This window comes from Simochromis diagramma, unplaced genomic scaffold (assembly GCF_900408965.1).
Source record: "Simochromis diagramma unplaced genomic scaffold, fSimDia1.1 OVJJ01000685.1, whole genome shotgun sequence".
NCBI lineage: Eukaryota > Metazoa > Chordata > Actinopteri > Cichliformes > Cichlidae > Simochromis > Simochromis diagramma.
Window position 1 is genome coordinate 8599791 of NW_024387477.1, and position 15888 is coordinate 8615678.

Here is a 15888-nt window from a genome sequence, read left to right on the forward strand (position 1 = left end):
ATACAACGCAAACTAAACTAAACTGGGAAATGACACCTTAAACTCACAGGAAACACAGGGCGCTCCACACAGCATGAGGGACAATACAACACTGACTCTTCTTCTTCAGTCAAGTTTAACAGCAGCTTGCATCCAAAACTGTTGCATTACTGCCATCTCCTGGCTGTTAACCGTCCGTCACTCCTGAATCCTCAGATTCTCCTGATGAGACCAGTACTTTTCAAAAAACGAAAAACCACCACTTTCCCTTCACCATGACTTAACTTATCAACCACTTGTTCAAATGTAAGTTCCCTTCCACCACTCAGTTCACCCCACATCACCCTCCTGTGACTTACATACTTCCCACAACTAAGGAGTACATGCTCAACCGTCTCCATATCAGTGCACCCATCACACAACCCAGTCGGATGTTTCCCTATCCGAAAAAGAGTACCATTTAAAAAGCAGTGGTCCGTTCGTATTCGACTGATAACAACCTCCTCACGTCTCTGCAGTCCGCTACTCCTCTTAGCTTCAATTGTGTTTTGCACCCTATATAAATGTCTCCCTTTTGTTTCATTATCCCATGCCATTTGCCACAAGTTCCGACTTTCTGCCCAAACTACACTTTTCCCTTCAGACTTTGACAATGGTAACTGTACATCTATGTCGACTCTTTTAACAGCTGCTTTGGCCAACCTATCCGCTCTTTCATTACCCAAGATACCCACATGAGCCGCAGTCCACATTAATACCACATGTTTATTTTGAACAGACAGTCTATGATGAGCAAAAAGAATATCATACAGAATTTGCTGATGGGTAGTTGTGTAACCCTGTTCAATACTTAATAATGTGGACAATGAATCACTGCATATCAGTACTTTTGAGACCCTGCTGTCCTCCACCCATTCAAGAGCCAGCAGTATGGCAAACAATTCAACTGCATATACACCCAGACGGGTCGATGTCCTTTTTGCAATCTTGATATTCAACACCGGAATTACCACTGCTACACCAGTTGCTTCTGTCTTAGGATCTTTTGACCCATCTGTATGGGTCACCTGTAAAAAGTCACTGTATTTGCTGTCCAATCTGTTATAGAATTTTTGACAAATATCTGTGGTCACTTTCCGCTTCCCAGTGTCCGTTAAAGAGCTGTCCACAACAAGACACTTCAATGTCCATATGGGACGTAAAGGCCACAACACCGTCTGACGAAAGACTTTGTCAAACACTTTAAAAGTTCTGGCACCATCATCTCCAACCCACCCAAAACTATTCTTAAAAACCTTCCGTCTTTCCCAACAAGCCTCCATCGTCAGCAAAAAGTGATTTACCACAACTATCAGACACACCTTTAAAAATATCATTGATCATAAGTGAGAAAACCGTTGGGCTAACCACACTTCCCTGAGGAGTTCCATTTTCATTTTTCATTTTCTGTTCCACACGGCTCAGAAACATGTGACCCTATTTTAACTTGAATTGTTCTGTCACATAAAAAGTCCGATACCCAATTAAACATACTTCCTCCTATCCCCGCTTCATGTAACTTAATCAGTAGACCCTCTCTCCAAAGCATATCATATGCCTTTTTTAGATCAAAGAAGACAGCAACTACCACCTCTTTATTAACTTGCGCTTTCCTGATATCATCTTCCAAACATAAGACAGGATCCATCATCCCTCACAACACTGACTCAGAGAAACACAGGGTTTAAATACAATGGGAAGTAACGAGGGGAATGAGACGCAGAAGGAGGGCACAGCTGGGATAAATCAGAACGGACGAGACAAGGAAACAAAGCAGGACACATTCACATAAGACACAGACCTTCAAAGTAAAACAGTATATCACAGAGACGCGAACTTGACACAGTGGAGACAGCAACTAAGCATGGAACACAAGAAACTAGACTCGTGGGATGCAAAAGTTTGGGCAACCTTGTTAATAGTCATTATTTTCCTGTATAAATTGTTTGTTGTTACAATAAAAAATGTCAGTTAAATATATCATATAGGAGACACACAGTGACATTTGAGAAGTGAAATGAAGTTTATTGGATTTACAGAAAGTGTGCAATAACTGTTTAAACAAAATTAGGCAGGTGCATAAATTTGGGCACTGTTGTCATTTTATTGATTCCAAAACCTTTAGAACGGAGATTGGAACTCAAATTGGCTTGGTAAGCTCAGTGACCCCTGACCTACATACAGGTAAATCCAATAATGAGAAAGCGTATTTAAGAGGGTCAACTGTAAGTTTCCCTCCTCTTTTAATTTCCCCTGAAAAGTAGCAACATGGGGGTCTCAAAACAACTCTCAAATGACCTGAAGACAAAGATTCACCATCATGGTTTAGGGCAGCGGTCCCCAACCCCCGGGCCTCGGACCGGTACCGGTCCGCGAGTTGTTTGGTACCGGGCTGCGAGAGTTGAGGCTCATGTGTGAAATGTATAGTTTTCAGGGTTTTTATCGGTTTTCAGCGTTATTTTGTTATCGTTTTTATCGTTTACTTGGTTTTCCTGGGTCTTTTCACGTGTGTTATGAATAAATTTTCTTTTTTTTGGTACCGGTACTAGTTTTATTTTGTTGTATTTATCCGCGACACCTTAAAGGCCGGTCCGTGAAAATATTGTCGGGCATAAACCGGTACGTGGTGCAAAAAAGGTTGGGGACCGCTGGTTTAGGGGAAGGATACAGAAAGCTGTCTCAGAGATTTAAGCTGTCTGTTTCCACAGTTAGGAACATATTTAGAAAATGGAAGACCACAGGCTCAGTTCAAGTTAAGGCTCGAAGTGGCAGACCAAAAAAAATCTCGGATAGACAGAAGCGACGAATGGTAATAACAGTTAGAGTCAATCGCCAGTCCAGCACCAAAGACCTACAACATCATGTTGCAGCAGATGGAGTCACTGTGCATTGTTCAACCATTCGGCGCACTTTACACAAGGAGATGCTGTATGCGAGAGTGATGCAGAGGAAGCCTTTTCTCTGCCCACAGCACAAACAGGGCTGCTTGAGGTTTGCTAAAGCACAGTTGGACAAGCCAGCTTCATTCAGGAATAAGGTGCTGTGGACTGATGAAACAAAAACTGAGTTATTTGGGCATAACAAGGAGCGTTATTCATGGAGGAAAAAGAAAACAGCATTCCAAGAAAAACACCGGCTACCTACAGTAAAATATGGTGGTGGTTCCATTATGCTGTGGGGCTGTGTGGCCAGTGCAGGGACTGGGAATCTTGTCAAAGTTGAGGGACACATGGATTCCACTCAGTATTAGCAGATTCTGGAGACCAATGTCAAGGAATCAGTGACAAAGCGGAAGCTGCGCCGGGGCTGAATCTTTAAACAAGACAGCGACCCGAAACACTGTTCAAAATCCATCAGTCCCCAGACCTGAATATTATTGAAAATCTGTGGTGTGAATTAAAGAGAAAGGACACTTTCTCTTGGTTGAACACTGAACACACTCTCACACGCACACGTACTGAACACACTCTCACACGCATGTACACTGACACAGACCTACACTCACCCCCCAACCCCCTCCAAACGCCTTTGAAGCTTATGTCTTCTGTTTTGTGAGATGTGATGATTCATATGCTATGTGCTGAGGTGTTTTTTTTTCTGTTCTAAAACTGATCTCCCTGTTGGAGCTCAGTCTGGGGGGAGTTCTTTTTTTTCTCCTCGTCTTTCCTCATGTTGTGCATTTTCCATTGTTGTTTGGTTCCGGGTCGCTGCTCGTGCGGCTGACCGGCCAGCTACCTAGCCTGACCTGTCTCCCCAATGTGATGTTTGTGTATTTTATGTACGGTCAGCAAGGTCAGTCTCCTAATTGCCCCTTGGGGATAAATAAAGTCTTCTGAATCTGAATGTGCTATACCACTGTACCAGTAATGTGATGTCACAATAAAAGTGATTTGATTTGATTTGAGACATAAAACATAACAGAGAAGACACAATCAAAAACAAGGGGAACTTTAACACAGGGGAAGATGACACAAAGGAGTCTAAATGAACAAAGAACTACAACTAGGCATCCTAGGAGCTAAAGACTAAATGAGCTCAAACATAAATAATGAATATCAAAATACAATGAAACACAAAAATACTGGGTCTGGGTCACACGACCCAGGACCGTGACAGGAAAGGGTTTTCTGTTTTTGTTTTACTTTGTGGTGCTTTCCTTAGAAAATGCAGTTTTACCATTTCTTCCTGCAGTAAGCATAGCGATAGTATTCAGGAAAACACATTTTATCATGACTCTGGTTTTATGTGACCTATCAACACAATGTAAAAACTGGTATATAGTTTGAAATCCCCACTTTTAACAGAGAAATGGAGACTCAGGGTTGTCGCTATGTCATCTGAAATTGGTCATGTGATTGGTTTACCATGGCTATTCTTCCTCAGCCAATCAGCAGCACCTGTGTGATTGTTTTGCCCCACTAGCTCCTGGTAAGCTGAAGACAGCTTCAACTCTCTGTGTGTTGAAAAGTAGTAAGACATTGGCACCGCATTTTCATGTTAGTAATGGTAACAGCGTTGTAACAATAGAAATAGTAATTTGTTAGATTACTAATTACTGAAAAAAGTAACTGTGTTAGTAACGGCGTTACTTTTAACACCATTATTCCCATCACTGGCTCTCTCGCCCTCTTGGTCCTTTGCTCTCTCTCTCTCTCTCTCTGTCTTATCTCCCTCAACCTTGTTGTCTCCTTCCATTATCTCTCTAGTCCGTCTCATTTCCCCGAGTGTTCTTTCCTCCTAGCTCCTGTGTCATGTTGTGTGAATTAGTCTGCGTCTTAGTGCTTCCTGTGTTACTTAGTCTAGATAGTCTCCTGTCTGGTGTGTGTCATGTAAAAATTTGTTGCCCCCTGTCTCATTAGTTAGATCACATTCAGCTGTGTTGCCCCCAGCCGTTTGTTCCTTTATTTGTCCTTGTGTGTAATTATGTCTGTGTATCCCTCTGTCCTGCACTAGATCTCCCTCCTAACTGGCTGTATGCACTGTTTGTTGGCTTTCTGTATACCCCAGTTTAGTTTATATTACTTCCTGTTTTCCCAGTTGTGTTACCATATGTGATAAGGGCCCCACACACAGGGGATTTCGCGCAAGTGCAAGTGGTTTTTATTTCATTTTTTGCAGCTATTTTTGACATTTCGGCGCCAATCACTCGGGAACAGCTGCTCCATTCAACACCTTCCTCCACCTCCACCGTCACTATATATACACAGAGAAGAAGAGGACCATTACGTTGAGCACCTTCACCTGCCCTCTCTGCCACACCTCAGCACTGCTCTGAAAGCTAACTGTACCGCTCTCCACAGCAGCAGGCCAGAGACCACACCCCCACTGCCCATCTGAGGCCGGGGTCACATCCATGGCATGTGAAAGCTGTTTTTTCCAGGGACTGCAGATAAGGGAATCTTCCAGTAGCCCTTGGTCAAATCCAGTGTCGTGAAAAAGCGGGCAGTGCCTAACCACTACAGGAGCTCGTCAACCTGGGCCATGGGATAAGCAGCGAACTGTGACACTTCGTTCACCTTGCGATAGTCAGCTCTTCTATTACTCCCAGCTTCAGCATCTCAGCCAATTCCCTCTGAACTATCTTTCCTTTATGGGGCGATTGTGGCTCAAGAGTTGGGAGTTCGCCTTGTAATCGGAAGGTTGCCAGTTCCAGCCCCAGCTCGGACAGTCTCGGTCATTGTGTCCTTGGGCAAGACACTTCACCCGTTGTCTACTGGTGGTGGTCAGAGGGCCTGGTGGCGCCAGTGTCCGGCAGCCTCGCCTCTGTCAGTGCACCCCAGGGTGGCTGTGGCTACAATGTAGCTTGCCATCACCAGTGTGTGAATGGGTGGATGACTGGATGTGTAAAGCAATTTGGGGTCCTTAGGGACTAGTAAAGCGCTATACAAATACAGGCCATTTATCATTTATGTTCAGGCAACCTGTAGGGCCGTGAACGCACCAGGCTGCATTTCAAAATGGTTCTCAATGAGAGAGGTACGGCCAGGATGGGCCTGTGTGAGGTAGTTTGGAGCTGGAAAAAGGGAGTTATACAAGCACTTTAACTCCTGGTCAAAATTGCCTGTCTTGTCCCTCTGTTGTACAGGTTTTCCTGATGCTGCTGGGCCTGGAGCAAATTTGCGCATGATAACCTCCCCGAAGTGTATAGCTTTGCTTTCAGGTTTAACACATACGGAATCTCAGTTTTTTTTGCGGGGCTTGGACATTCCAGTTTTCTTTAATAAGGTAGAGTACACCCTGTGGCAAACAGTAATTCAAAGGGAGAAAATCCCGTGGAGGCCTGGGGCACCTCCTGCAATGCAAACAAGAGATGGTGCACAGTAGTGTGCACTGCTTACGGGTATTGTGTTGCATAATGTACCAGAATTAATAAACAGCAATATCCACGTGCACTCCGGTGAAATGGCCCGATGCAGTCCACACCAATGTGTTCGAGCAGGACCTCCATTAATGGTAAAGTGCACAATGGTGCTTTTGGAACGGCTGGCTGGTTAACCAGCTGACACTCCGGGCATGACGCGCACTAGCGCTGCACATCTGCCCAGATGACCGGACAATAAAATCAGGCCATTATTTTTTCCAGAGTTTTGTCGCATCCCATATGCCCTGCCATGAAGTTGTAATGAGCTGCCTGGAAAATAATTTCCCGACGGCTTTGCAGCACCAACAACTGGCTGTGTATGTTATCAGTGCGAGTGTTGCAACTGACTCAATACAGCCTATCATTCCCTAATACGAAGTAGAGATGGCACGATACCACTTTTTTATGTCCGATACCGATACCGATATCATAAATTTGGATATCTGCCGATACCGATATGAATCCGATATAGTGTTTTTTAATCAACAAAACTGTTTTTTAAATATCTTGCTGCATTTTGTATAAGTTCATACTCAAGTTTAAAACAACAACTACACTAAAGCTATTCTGTTATACCTGTATGCAAAAAAAAATATTTCATAGTTCAGCAATACTGATCAATCTAATAAACTTAAACCTACACCATCCTCCCTATTCTGGTATTTTAAAGAGTACTTAGCATAAATATTAAGCAACCTAACTAATAGGGTTCCAACTCCCAGCAACAACAAAAATAAATAAATAAAAAATAGGGAACCACCCCTCACGCTCCACCTCATGATGCTTAATCGACGTAATCAACCTTAATTTGATGCAGTGTGGGAAAAAATGCACAGAAATAAATTATTTTTCAAGAAATATTAAATAGATTCAACATCTTTCTTCAACAAAATTGCAGACTGCACAGATGGTACCTTCCCAAAGGAAAAAGTACTATAGCTTACTAGGGTATATTAGACTTAATAGTTACTATATACAGTAATTGACTTCTATTCATTTTACATCAAATTAAAACTTTGGGTGTCAGATAATTATTTATTAAAAGCTAGACATTTTAAATGAGAATAAGAAAGAAAAGTATGTCTTTGTGCCCCCTTTTCCCTGTTAATGCCCTATCGGCCCCCCTGGCTAAACTTTGCTAGATCCGCCCCTGCACAGTTACCAGCCGTCAGCTACGTAGAAAAAGATCCCGGTGTAGAAAGTAATATTAAATAAATTCTAACAACAGCTGATCAAGCTTAAACGTGCTGCTGTTGTTCAGCCGCTGGTTTCCTCTTTCTGGTGCAAAGTGGGCCAAAAGCAAACAAGAGAGACGGACTCGCGACAGAAAAGCCAATCAGCTGATCATTAAGCAGTTTCATGATTGAAGTAGCAGCAAGAAGAGGCAGTCGCTCCATATATCGTTTGTTAAGCTTAACGCAGGAATGCTTTACAAACATTCAGAGATGGACTTACACACTTGCTTTACTTCTCTCGGGGATAACTTTGTCGGAGATGAAATGCCGGGTTGCTAGCGAAGCTCCAAATGCTATCCAGACCACCGACAGGTCCCGCATGCCACAGCCGCTCTATCATGCATACTGCTCCGACGTGCTAACGTTCTGAGGCGAATTACGGCGTGTTGCAAGTTTTGTGAGGTGCTTTCGTGATATTTAATGGATCGGAATACATTTTTTATTTTTCTCCGATATCCGATCCAGTAATTTAGGTCAGTATCGGACCGATACCGATACCGATACGTAATATCGGATCGGTCCATCTCTAATACGAAGTGCAGGTATGTCTGCACAGCCTCAGGTCAGACCAGATGACCATCAATATCACTTGGTCGTAGGCTGAGCGTAGGGTGTCATCATGAGACTGCTCCAGTGGAAAATCTTCCGTGGGGTGAACCCCTAGAGACGGCAGGGCCTCCGTAGAAGGCTCTGACGTCTGCTCCTCCCCGGTGTCAGTGTTGGACAACAATGCATCACCGCTGAGCACCGTGCAAACACCACACAAATCTAACCTGTTGTATCCCCAAATACAACAGGTTATTAAACCCCGACCAATTAGTGCCCAAAATTAGGGGACATGACAGGCACGGGCTAACAGCAGCCCTTATCTTATGTGTTTTGCACCTGAATTTTAGCAGCAACGTCCCCATACACACATTCCACCTACACCCACTCTGCTTCCAACAAATCCACAGGGGGAACCAGGTTTTGGTGGACCAGGGTCAATATACAACCTGTGTCCACCAAAGCACGGTGTATACCCCTTGACACCTTACCAGAATGCGGTACATCCCTCATCGCCCGGGTCCTGGGTTTCAGCAAGATTTCGTGCAAGTGGTTTTTATTTTGTTTTTAGCGGACTGCTGTATTTATTGTAATAACCACATAGGATTGCAGCTGGTTTTGGGCTCAGTGAGCTTTGTCTTTTGCTCACAGCCCTCAAACTTTGGATGTGTTTGGTCGACTTTTGAGTTTTTCTGTGTGTTCCTTACATCATCAGGTTTGTTCTACACTTTCAATCAAAGCTAGAAGCTGCCATGCATTAATTTTTATTATATATTGATAAGCTAATTCTGACCAATGGCAAGAGTCCATTTCACGCATGTTACCTAGTACATTCTTAAGTCATTTTCTGCTGAGCAACCTCTGAACCATGAAGAAACTCTTTTTAACTTTGTCTGCAACCTATACCTACTGTAGATTGCTTGTACTTATTGGATGTTTTTTAACTTTTGTATTTACATTATAAATGTTTTCCCTATGGCAGTACAGTATGTGATCAGCAGGTTATAGTGAGGATGACATAACTTATTACAAGAATTAACAATTTCTGACAAAAGAAAAAAACTGGAGAACAGATGGAGTCAGAGCTGAAAACTCCTGCCTGTTTTATTTTCTCCTTGAAAGCAGAAGCAGTGTTTATTGAGATATTTTAATGAGTAGCACTCATTAGCACTACTCTCTCTTTTTCTGCTGATAGGAGTGAATAGAGCTCACTCACCAGTTTCTGTCTTTTTTGCTTTCTTTCATCTATATGCCAGTAATCATTATAATAGTCCATATATATATTTGATTATAATTTTGATTCTAGTGTTTAAGTGCTTGGATGGATTACATTGGTCTTCACAATCCACAGCAAAAATAATAATGACAAATGGGGTATTGTTTTCTCTTATACATGGGTGTACTATAAATGGAAGCGGTAGTATCAAAAACAAGAATTCAGTAATTACAAATAACTCTGTTTCGTAACAAAATATTAATCCTGGTGCCTTGCCTAGAAGCAGCAGGTAGGCCACCTGTTGAAACTATGGTGAAATACACCAAGACCTTGGATTTAGTCATGGTCACGTGACCTGGGTGTTTGGAACCGCAATTTGTATCAGTGTTTCGAAACAGCTGCACTTTACACAGTTTCAAAACGTCTGTATCGAGCTTCTAATCCCTACTTTTCTTCAGTTTCTTCACTTTTCTTCAGACTGTCTTGTCCTGGTCATGCTTCATCTTGTTTAGTCTCCTGCCCTCTCTGCCAGCTACACAATCATCTGAAACCACTAAGAGGGTTTTTTTTTTTAAAAATAAAAAATTTGGATTCTACATTAACAGGGAAAAAAAAACAAAAACAGAAATTGTTAAAAGAAGCTTACTTCAGCTGCTATTGACTAGAGTTCACCACAGCAGATTGATTTGTATAATTCATTTGGCACACATTTACACTGGGTGTCCTCACACAACCCTATCCAGGTTTTGCACCTCCTCCCAGGCTCAAACCAGGGATCTTGTGTGTAGGGTGAAGGTCTTGATAACAGTCTGGGGTGACTGTAGCTCAGGCGGTAGAGCAGGTCATCTACTGATTGGAAGGTTGGTGGTTCAATTCCTGGCTTCCCCTAGTCTGATATTTGGCAAGTTAATATCTTGCCATCCTTGGCCAAGATATTAACCCCAAATTGCTCTCCGATGCATCCATCGGAGTATGAATGTGTGTGAATGTTACTTAGAAAGCACTTAGATCAATGTGCTTGTGTGAATGCACAAGTTGTGTAAAGCGCTTTGAGTGCTCAGAAGAGTAGAAAAGCGCTATATAAGAACCAGTCTATCTATTTAAACTATGGAGTTAAGAAAAACAAAGAGGTTGAAAGTTTTGCAAAACAACAACAAAAAATAAAAAATAAAAACTAGAGAATTGTATTGGATTGAGCACATGTTGATTCAGCGTTTTGGTTCTACTTTAAACTACAGGAACTTCAGACATCAAGGACATCAGTACAATCAAGGACAAGGTAAAAAAAAATCACCATTTATTTAAACAGATGTGAAGAACAATTTACTTTACTACACTTTATAACTTTCTTTACATGACTACATGTTTATTTGCTTATTTACTGCAGTCATGGAATGGTTCTGAAGACAGCAGCAACACAACATCACGTCAAGAAACAAAGCTGTTTGTCAGACTTCAACTTCAACAGACGTTATCACCAGCAGATTTTCTTCAAATATCTGAACCTGTGAAACAGCACCATGTGACATCTGAGAAAGAGCTAGCTCACATTTTTCTATACAGGATGTTGATGTTAGACTATAGAGCTAGATATATTCCTGTAAGACAAGACAGTCCTGAGGCAACCCATTCAGAGTCTATTAGAGACAATGAAAGTACTGAGAATGATTTCAGTGATTTGGATGCTTTATTAAGTATTGTAGACAAAGATCTCACAGAACAGACTCGTGTGCATCCAATAGACGTTCAGATGGCAGTATTTCACTGCTCAGACAGCTTCCTTAAACAGATGATGATTACAAAGCTCTCTCAGTGTCAGTATGCCTTACCTTTGCTCGTTCCTGACCCAGTCACTATGGAGATCGAGTGTCCTCTGTGGACTTTCAGACAAATAACAAAAACCTGGAAGGTGACTGAAATCAAAGACGGCTCCAACACTGTCACTATGAAGAGTGTTCCAGCCTGTAAAGCTCAGACACCCTTGGTGTCATTTTTCCGCCTGGGTTCTCTGTCAGTGTCTAAATCTCAGCTGATCAACACTTTGATCAACGACCGTCACAACACCTTCTTTCATAGAAACTGTCCAGGAAGCACCAAGTCTCGATATCTGATAGATGGTGTGGCAGAGATTGCCTGGTACTGTCCTGCTGGAAAACCCAATGATGCCTTCAATGACTGCATTGCCTTTTGTAATCTTCGTGGTGATGCTCTGTCAACTGAAAAACAGCGTGACATACTAATTGAAAAATCCTCAGTGAACATTGTTTTTGTTGCTTCTCTGCAGGAAAATCAAAAAAACAAGGCATTTATATCAGCTTGTCTTAAATCTCACAAGCCTTTAATTTGTCTCTGTGTCGACAGCTGTAACATTAAGGCAAAAAAGGGAATATACATCATAGGTCTCAAGGACAGAAGCCAGGCAGATGTATCCGAACAACTGAAAGAGATCATTAAAGAAGTTTTATCTTCTCTAGATGGTCCCAGCTTAAAACCATGCTTCCAGCTTGAAATGATGGCTGAGGTCTCTGGAATCAGAGTGGATGAAAGCGACCCAGCCTGTCAAAGAGGGAAATCTGCTGCTAAGAACATGATGCATCTGTTTACAAAGGATAACATGAATGTCTCGAAAATCAAACATGAATTTCTCCCATGCCAAGGTGATCTATGGCATAAGTGGAGCAAAATACACAAAGAACTATATAATCTCAGAGGACACATTGAAAAGGAGAAAAGTAAAAAGCAACAAGAACTGAAAACCATACGTCAGAAACAATGCGATGCTTCCTGCAGTAAACTGATGGAGTTGTTCATTGAAAGTCTCTCATCTTTGCCACTGACAGACAAACAGTATTTTCTGAAATGGATTCAGATATTAATAGATGATCTCTCCACAGATGAGCTTTCCTCAGTTCTCCAAAGTTATGATAAAAAATGGTCTGAGGTCTTGGCTTTAAAGAACAAACAAAACAAATCACATCTGTTAGTAAAGAAACAAACTGAGCTTGAAGAAATATCCAAAAATCTGCAGTCTGCAACTTTTGGTTTGGAGCACATCTTCAGAGAAATGGGACAGATCTATGAAGCTCATAGAGCAATAGAAGGAGAGAGCAGACACACTGACTGGTCTAAATACCCTGAGCTGGCTGCACAGCTGATGATATCAGGACACCCGATGGAGCTGATGGATGGTGATGCAGGTCACGTGCCTTTAACATGGATCTCCAGTCTTTTAGAGGAAGTCATCAAGAAACTGGGGGACCAGACAGTTTTTGTGTTGTCAGTTTTGGGCATACAAAGCAGTGGAAAATCAACAATGCTGAACACCATGTTTGGGTTGCAGTTTGCAGTGAGTGCAGGCAGGTGCACCAAAGGTGCTTTCATGCAGCTGCTCAAAGTATCAGAGGAGATGAAGAAAGAGAAAGACTTGAAGTTTGACTATCTTCTAGTGGTGGACACTGAAGGACTGCGTGCTCTTGAGCTGGAAGGTAACACCACTCTTCACCATGACAACGAACTGGCAACATTTGTTGTTGGTCTGGGAAACCTGACACTGATCAACATCTTTGGAGAGAATCCATCTGAGATGCAGGACATCCTGCAGATTGTTGTTCAGGCTTTCATGAGGATGAAGAAAGTTAAACTTTCTCCCAGTTGTGTGTTTGTTCACCAGAATGTTACAGATGTTGCAGCAGCAGAGAAAAACATGGAAGGAAAGAGACGCCTGCAAGAAAAACTGGACAAAATGGCCAAACTAGCAGCTGAAGAGGAAGTTTACAGTGCAGAGTGCTTCAGTGATGTCATTGAATTTGATGTCCAAAAAGATGTGAAATACTGTGCCCAGCTGTGGGAGGGCAGTCCACCCATGGCTCCTCCTAATCCAGGTTATAGTGAGAGCATCCAAGAAGTGAAGAACGTCATCCTCTCTAAAGCTTCAAAGTCTGATGGGATCACGCTGTCACAGTTCAGAAATACAATTCAAGATCTGTGGAGTGCCCTCCTCAATGAAAACTTTATTTTCAGTTTTAAAAATACACTTGAAATTGCAGCATACAGAAAATTGGAGATCCAATATGGAAACTGGACTTGGGACCTCAGGAGCAACATGTTGACTGCTGAAAATCAGCTTTATAACAGAATAGAAAATGGAAATCTTAACAAAGTGGAGCTGACCTATCTCAAAGAAAAAACAAGCAAGACATATGAAGAAATAAAAACAGCAATGAAAAAGTATTTTGACGAAAACAGAGAAAAAGAATTTTTGGCTCAGTGGAGAGGACGGTTTGAAACCAAACTTAAAGAGGTTCACGATGAACAGGTGAGAACAGTGAAAAGAAAACTGGATGAAGTTATTCAACAAAAGGAGGCTCGTAAAAAGCTGGATGATAAGAAAAAAGAGTTTGAGGACAAGCTGCTACAGAAGAGCAAAGAGCTCGCTCAGCAGCTGAAGGATAAGGCCAAAGATGAAGAAGAACTTCAAAAACAGTTCAGCTCTGTTTGGAGTGACTGGGTCACTGAAATAACAGCAGATATAAAACCTGTTGAAGACATCGACCTGGAAGAGGATCAGTTTAAAATCCTCCAAGAACTTGGTTTTGAACCTATTCTCATAAATGAATCCAAAACAAGTGGCAGTTACAAGAAAATATCCAGTGTTGGTGATTATTCAGATTATGTCATCCTTCAAAAGATTAAAGGTCTTGATGAGACAAGCGAAAGTGAACCAAGTCGAGATATTGTAGAGAATTACCATCACACAAGTATACTAGGCACATATGTTAAAAAACCTGTCTCAAATTTTTGGAAGTATACCAAAACATTTTTTCGATACAGTTCACAGCATAAATCACACTGTGCTTTATCTTGTCATGAACAGCAACAGATCAGATTGCTCATTGACAAAGCTGAAAAACTGTCCCTTGATTCAATCAGAGCCAAACCTGTGGCTACAAGAGGCTACACATCAGCTTACTTGCAAGAAGTGGCAAAAATTGTAAAAGAAAAAGTGGAGAAATTTCAGTCAGAAAGTAAATGTACTGTGAAGAAGGACTTTAAAGTCGATCTCTTACTGTATGTTTTCTACAAAGCAGAGATTTTGCTTCTAGACTCCCAGGAGGAATTCAAAATGAAGCATGATCCACTTACTTATTTAACAAACAAGAAAACACAGTATTACACAGTTTTTAAAAGCTTTTGCAAAGGACACTTATCTGCTGTTGTGCTCGCAGAACTGATCTGTGAAAAGATGAAAGCTTCCATTGTTGAGGCTGTCTGTAACAAGACTGCCATTGGTCTGGCTGGAGAGATGAGGTGTAGTTTCCCAGCATTCAGTGGGAACAGACTGAACTTGGAGAAACATGTGTTGAAGTCACTCGCTGAGAAAGAAGACTTTGATGATTTCATAACCTACATCAGAAATCCAAGAAGCCAAACAGAAGCTTTTATAAAAGCAGAAGTAAAGAAATACATCTTCAGAGATCACAAAGATGAAACTGTGAATATACTCAAGAAAAATGTTGATGATGTCAACATGCTGGTGAGACAAGCTTTATCTACAGCAACACAGAATGTCCAAAGTCAGGGAGGAGACATAAAGATGTGGCTGAAGGAATTTTCTAGTTTGCTAAAAGATGAGTTAACTCTTGATACGTTTTCTTCTCAAAACTTCAGTGACATTAATAATTTTGATTTCTTAATGGAAGCATTAAAGAAAGAATTTACACCCATAAGTGATGAGATAAGGAGTCTCTCATTGAATAAACTGAAGGAATCCAGGCTGAAGCCTGATGAAATCCTCATTGACCAGCTGTGTAATTGTTGCTGGGTAACATGTCCCTTCTGTGCAGCTGTTTGTACTAACACCATTGAAGGTCACAGTGGTGCTGACCATAGTGTCCCTTTTCATCGGCCTTCTGGAATCAAAGGATGGCACTATAGAGGCACAGTGGAATTCAGCATTGATTTCTGCACAACAAACGTTGCAAGTGATGGCAGTTTTTATCCTCATCATGATTCAGAGGAAATTGTTCCCTATAAACGGTACAGAACTGCTGGTCCAGAGTATGCTGACTGGAGAATCACTCCTGATGAGTCTAAGCTGGCGTACTGGAAGTGGTTTGTGTGTCGATTTCAAGATCAGCTGGAAGGGTACTACAACTTAAAATTCCAGGAAAGAGGAGAGATTCCTAGTGAGTGGAAAACAATCTCTAAATGCAAAGCCATTAGAAGTCTGGATGAAATGTGCGAATGAGTCAAAGAAACAGCATTCTTCGGTTTATATGTCTTACATAATGACGGAAAGAAAGATTTAGTGATTCAAGTAAAATAGCAGATTCTTTTTAGAAATGACAGGATTATTACAACATAGTTATACATAATTCTAACAATTAAAGAGACTCACAGCATGTGAGATTAGACTCTTACTATGTAATAATGATTGAACATTTAAAAGTAACTCTTATTGAAATGTAGCTTTTGTAATAAAACCTTTTTGTGTGTATTTTGCACTTACATTG

The 15888-nt window shown here is 41.5% G+C and overlaps 1 protein-coding gene and 1 long non-coding RNA gene across 3 annotated transcripts in view; one reads left to right on the forward strand and one right to left on the reverse strand.

The window, feature by feature from the left end:
- The window catches only part of LOC120723944 (interferon-induced very large GTPase 1-like), a 48651-nt gene extending 32763 nt beyond the window's left edge, over positions 1-15888 (forward strand). For both annotated transcript variants that reach the window (XM_040015806.1, XM_040015805.1), the window contains 2 exons: positions 10615-10655; positions 10764-15888. In XM_040015806.1, the coding sequence (XP_039871740.1) occupies positions 10615-10655; positions 10764-15623 (4901 nt within the window). In that variant the 3' untranslated portion in view covers positions 15624-15888. The remainder of the gene's footprint in view (positions 1-10614; positions 10656-10763) is intronic.
- Positions 96-3481, reverse strand: LOC120723947. Its single transcript, XR_005693840.1, has 3 exons — positions 3467-3481; positions 1202-1207; positions 96-198 (listed from the first exon to the last, which is right to left on the reverse strand). It is a non-coding gene; the product is annotated as an uncharacterized LOC120723947 (long non-coding RNA).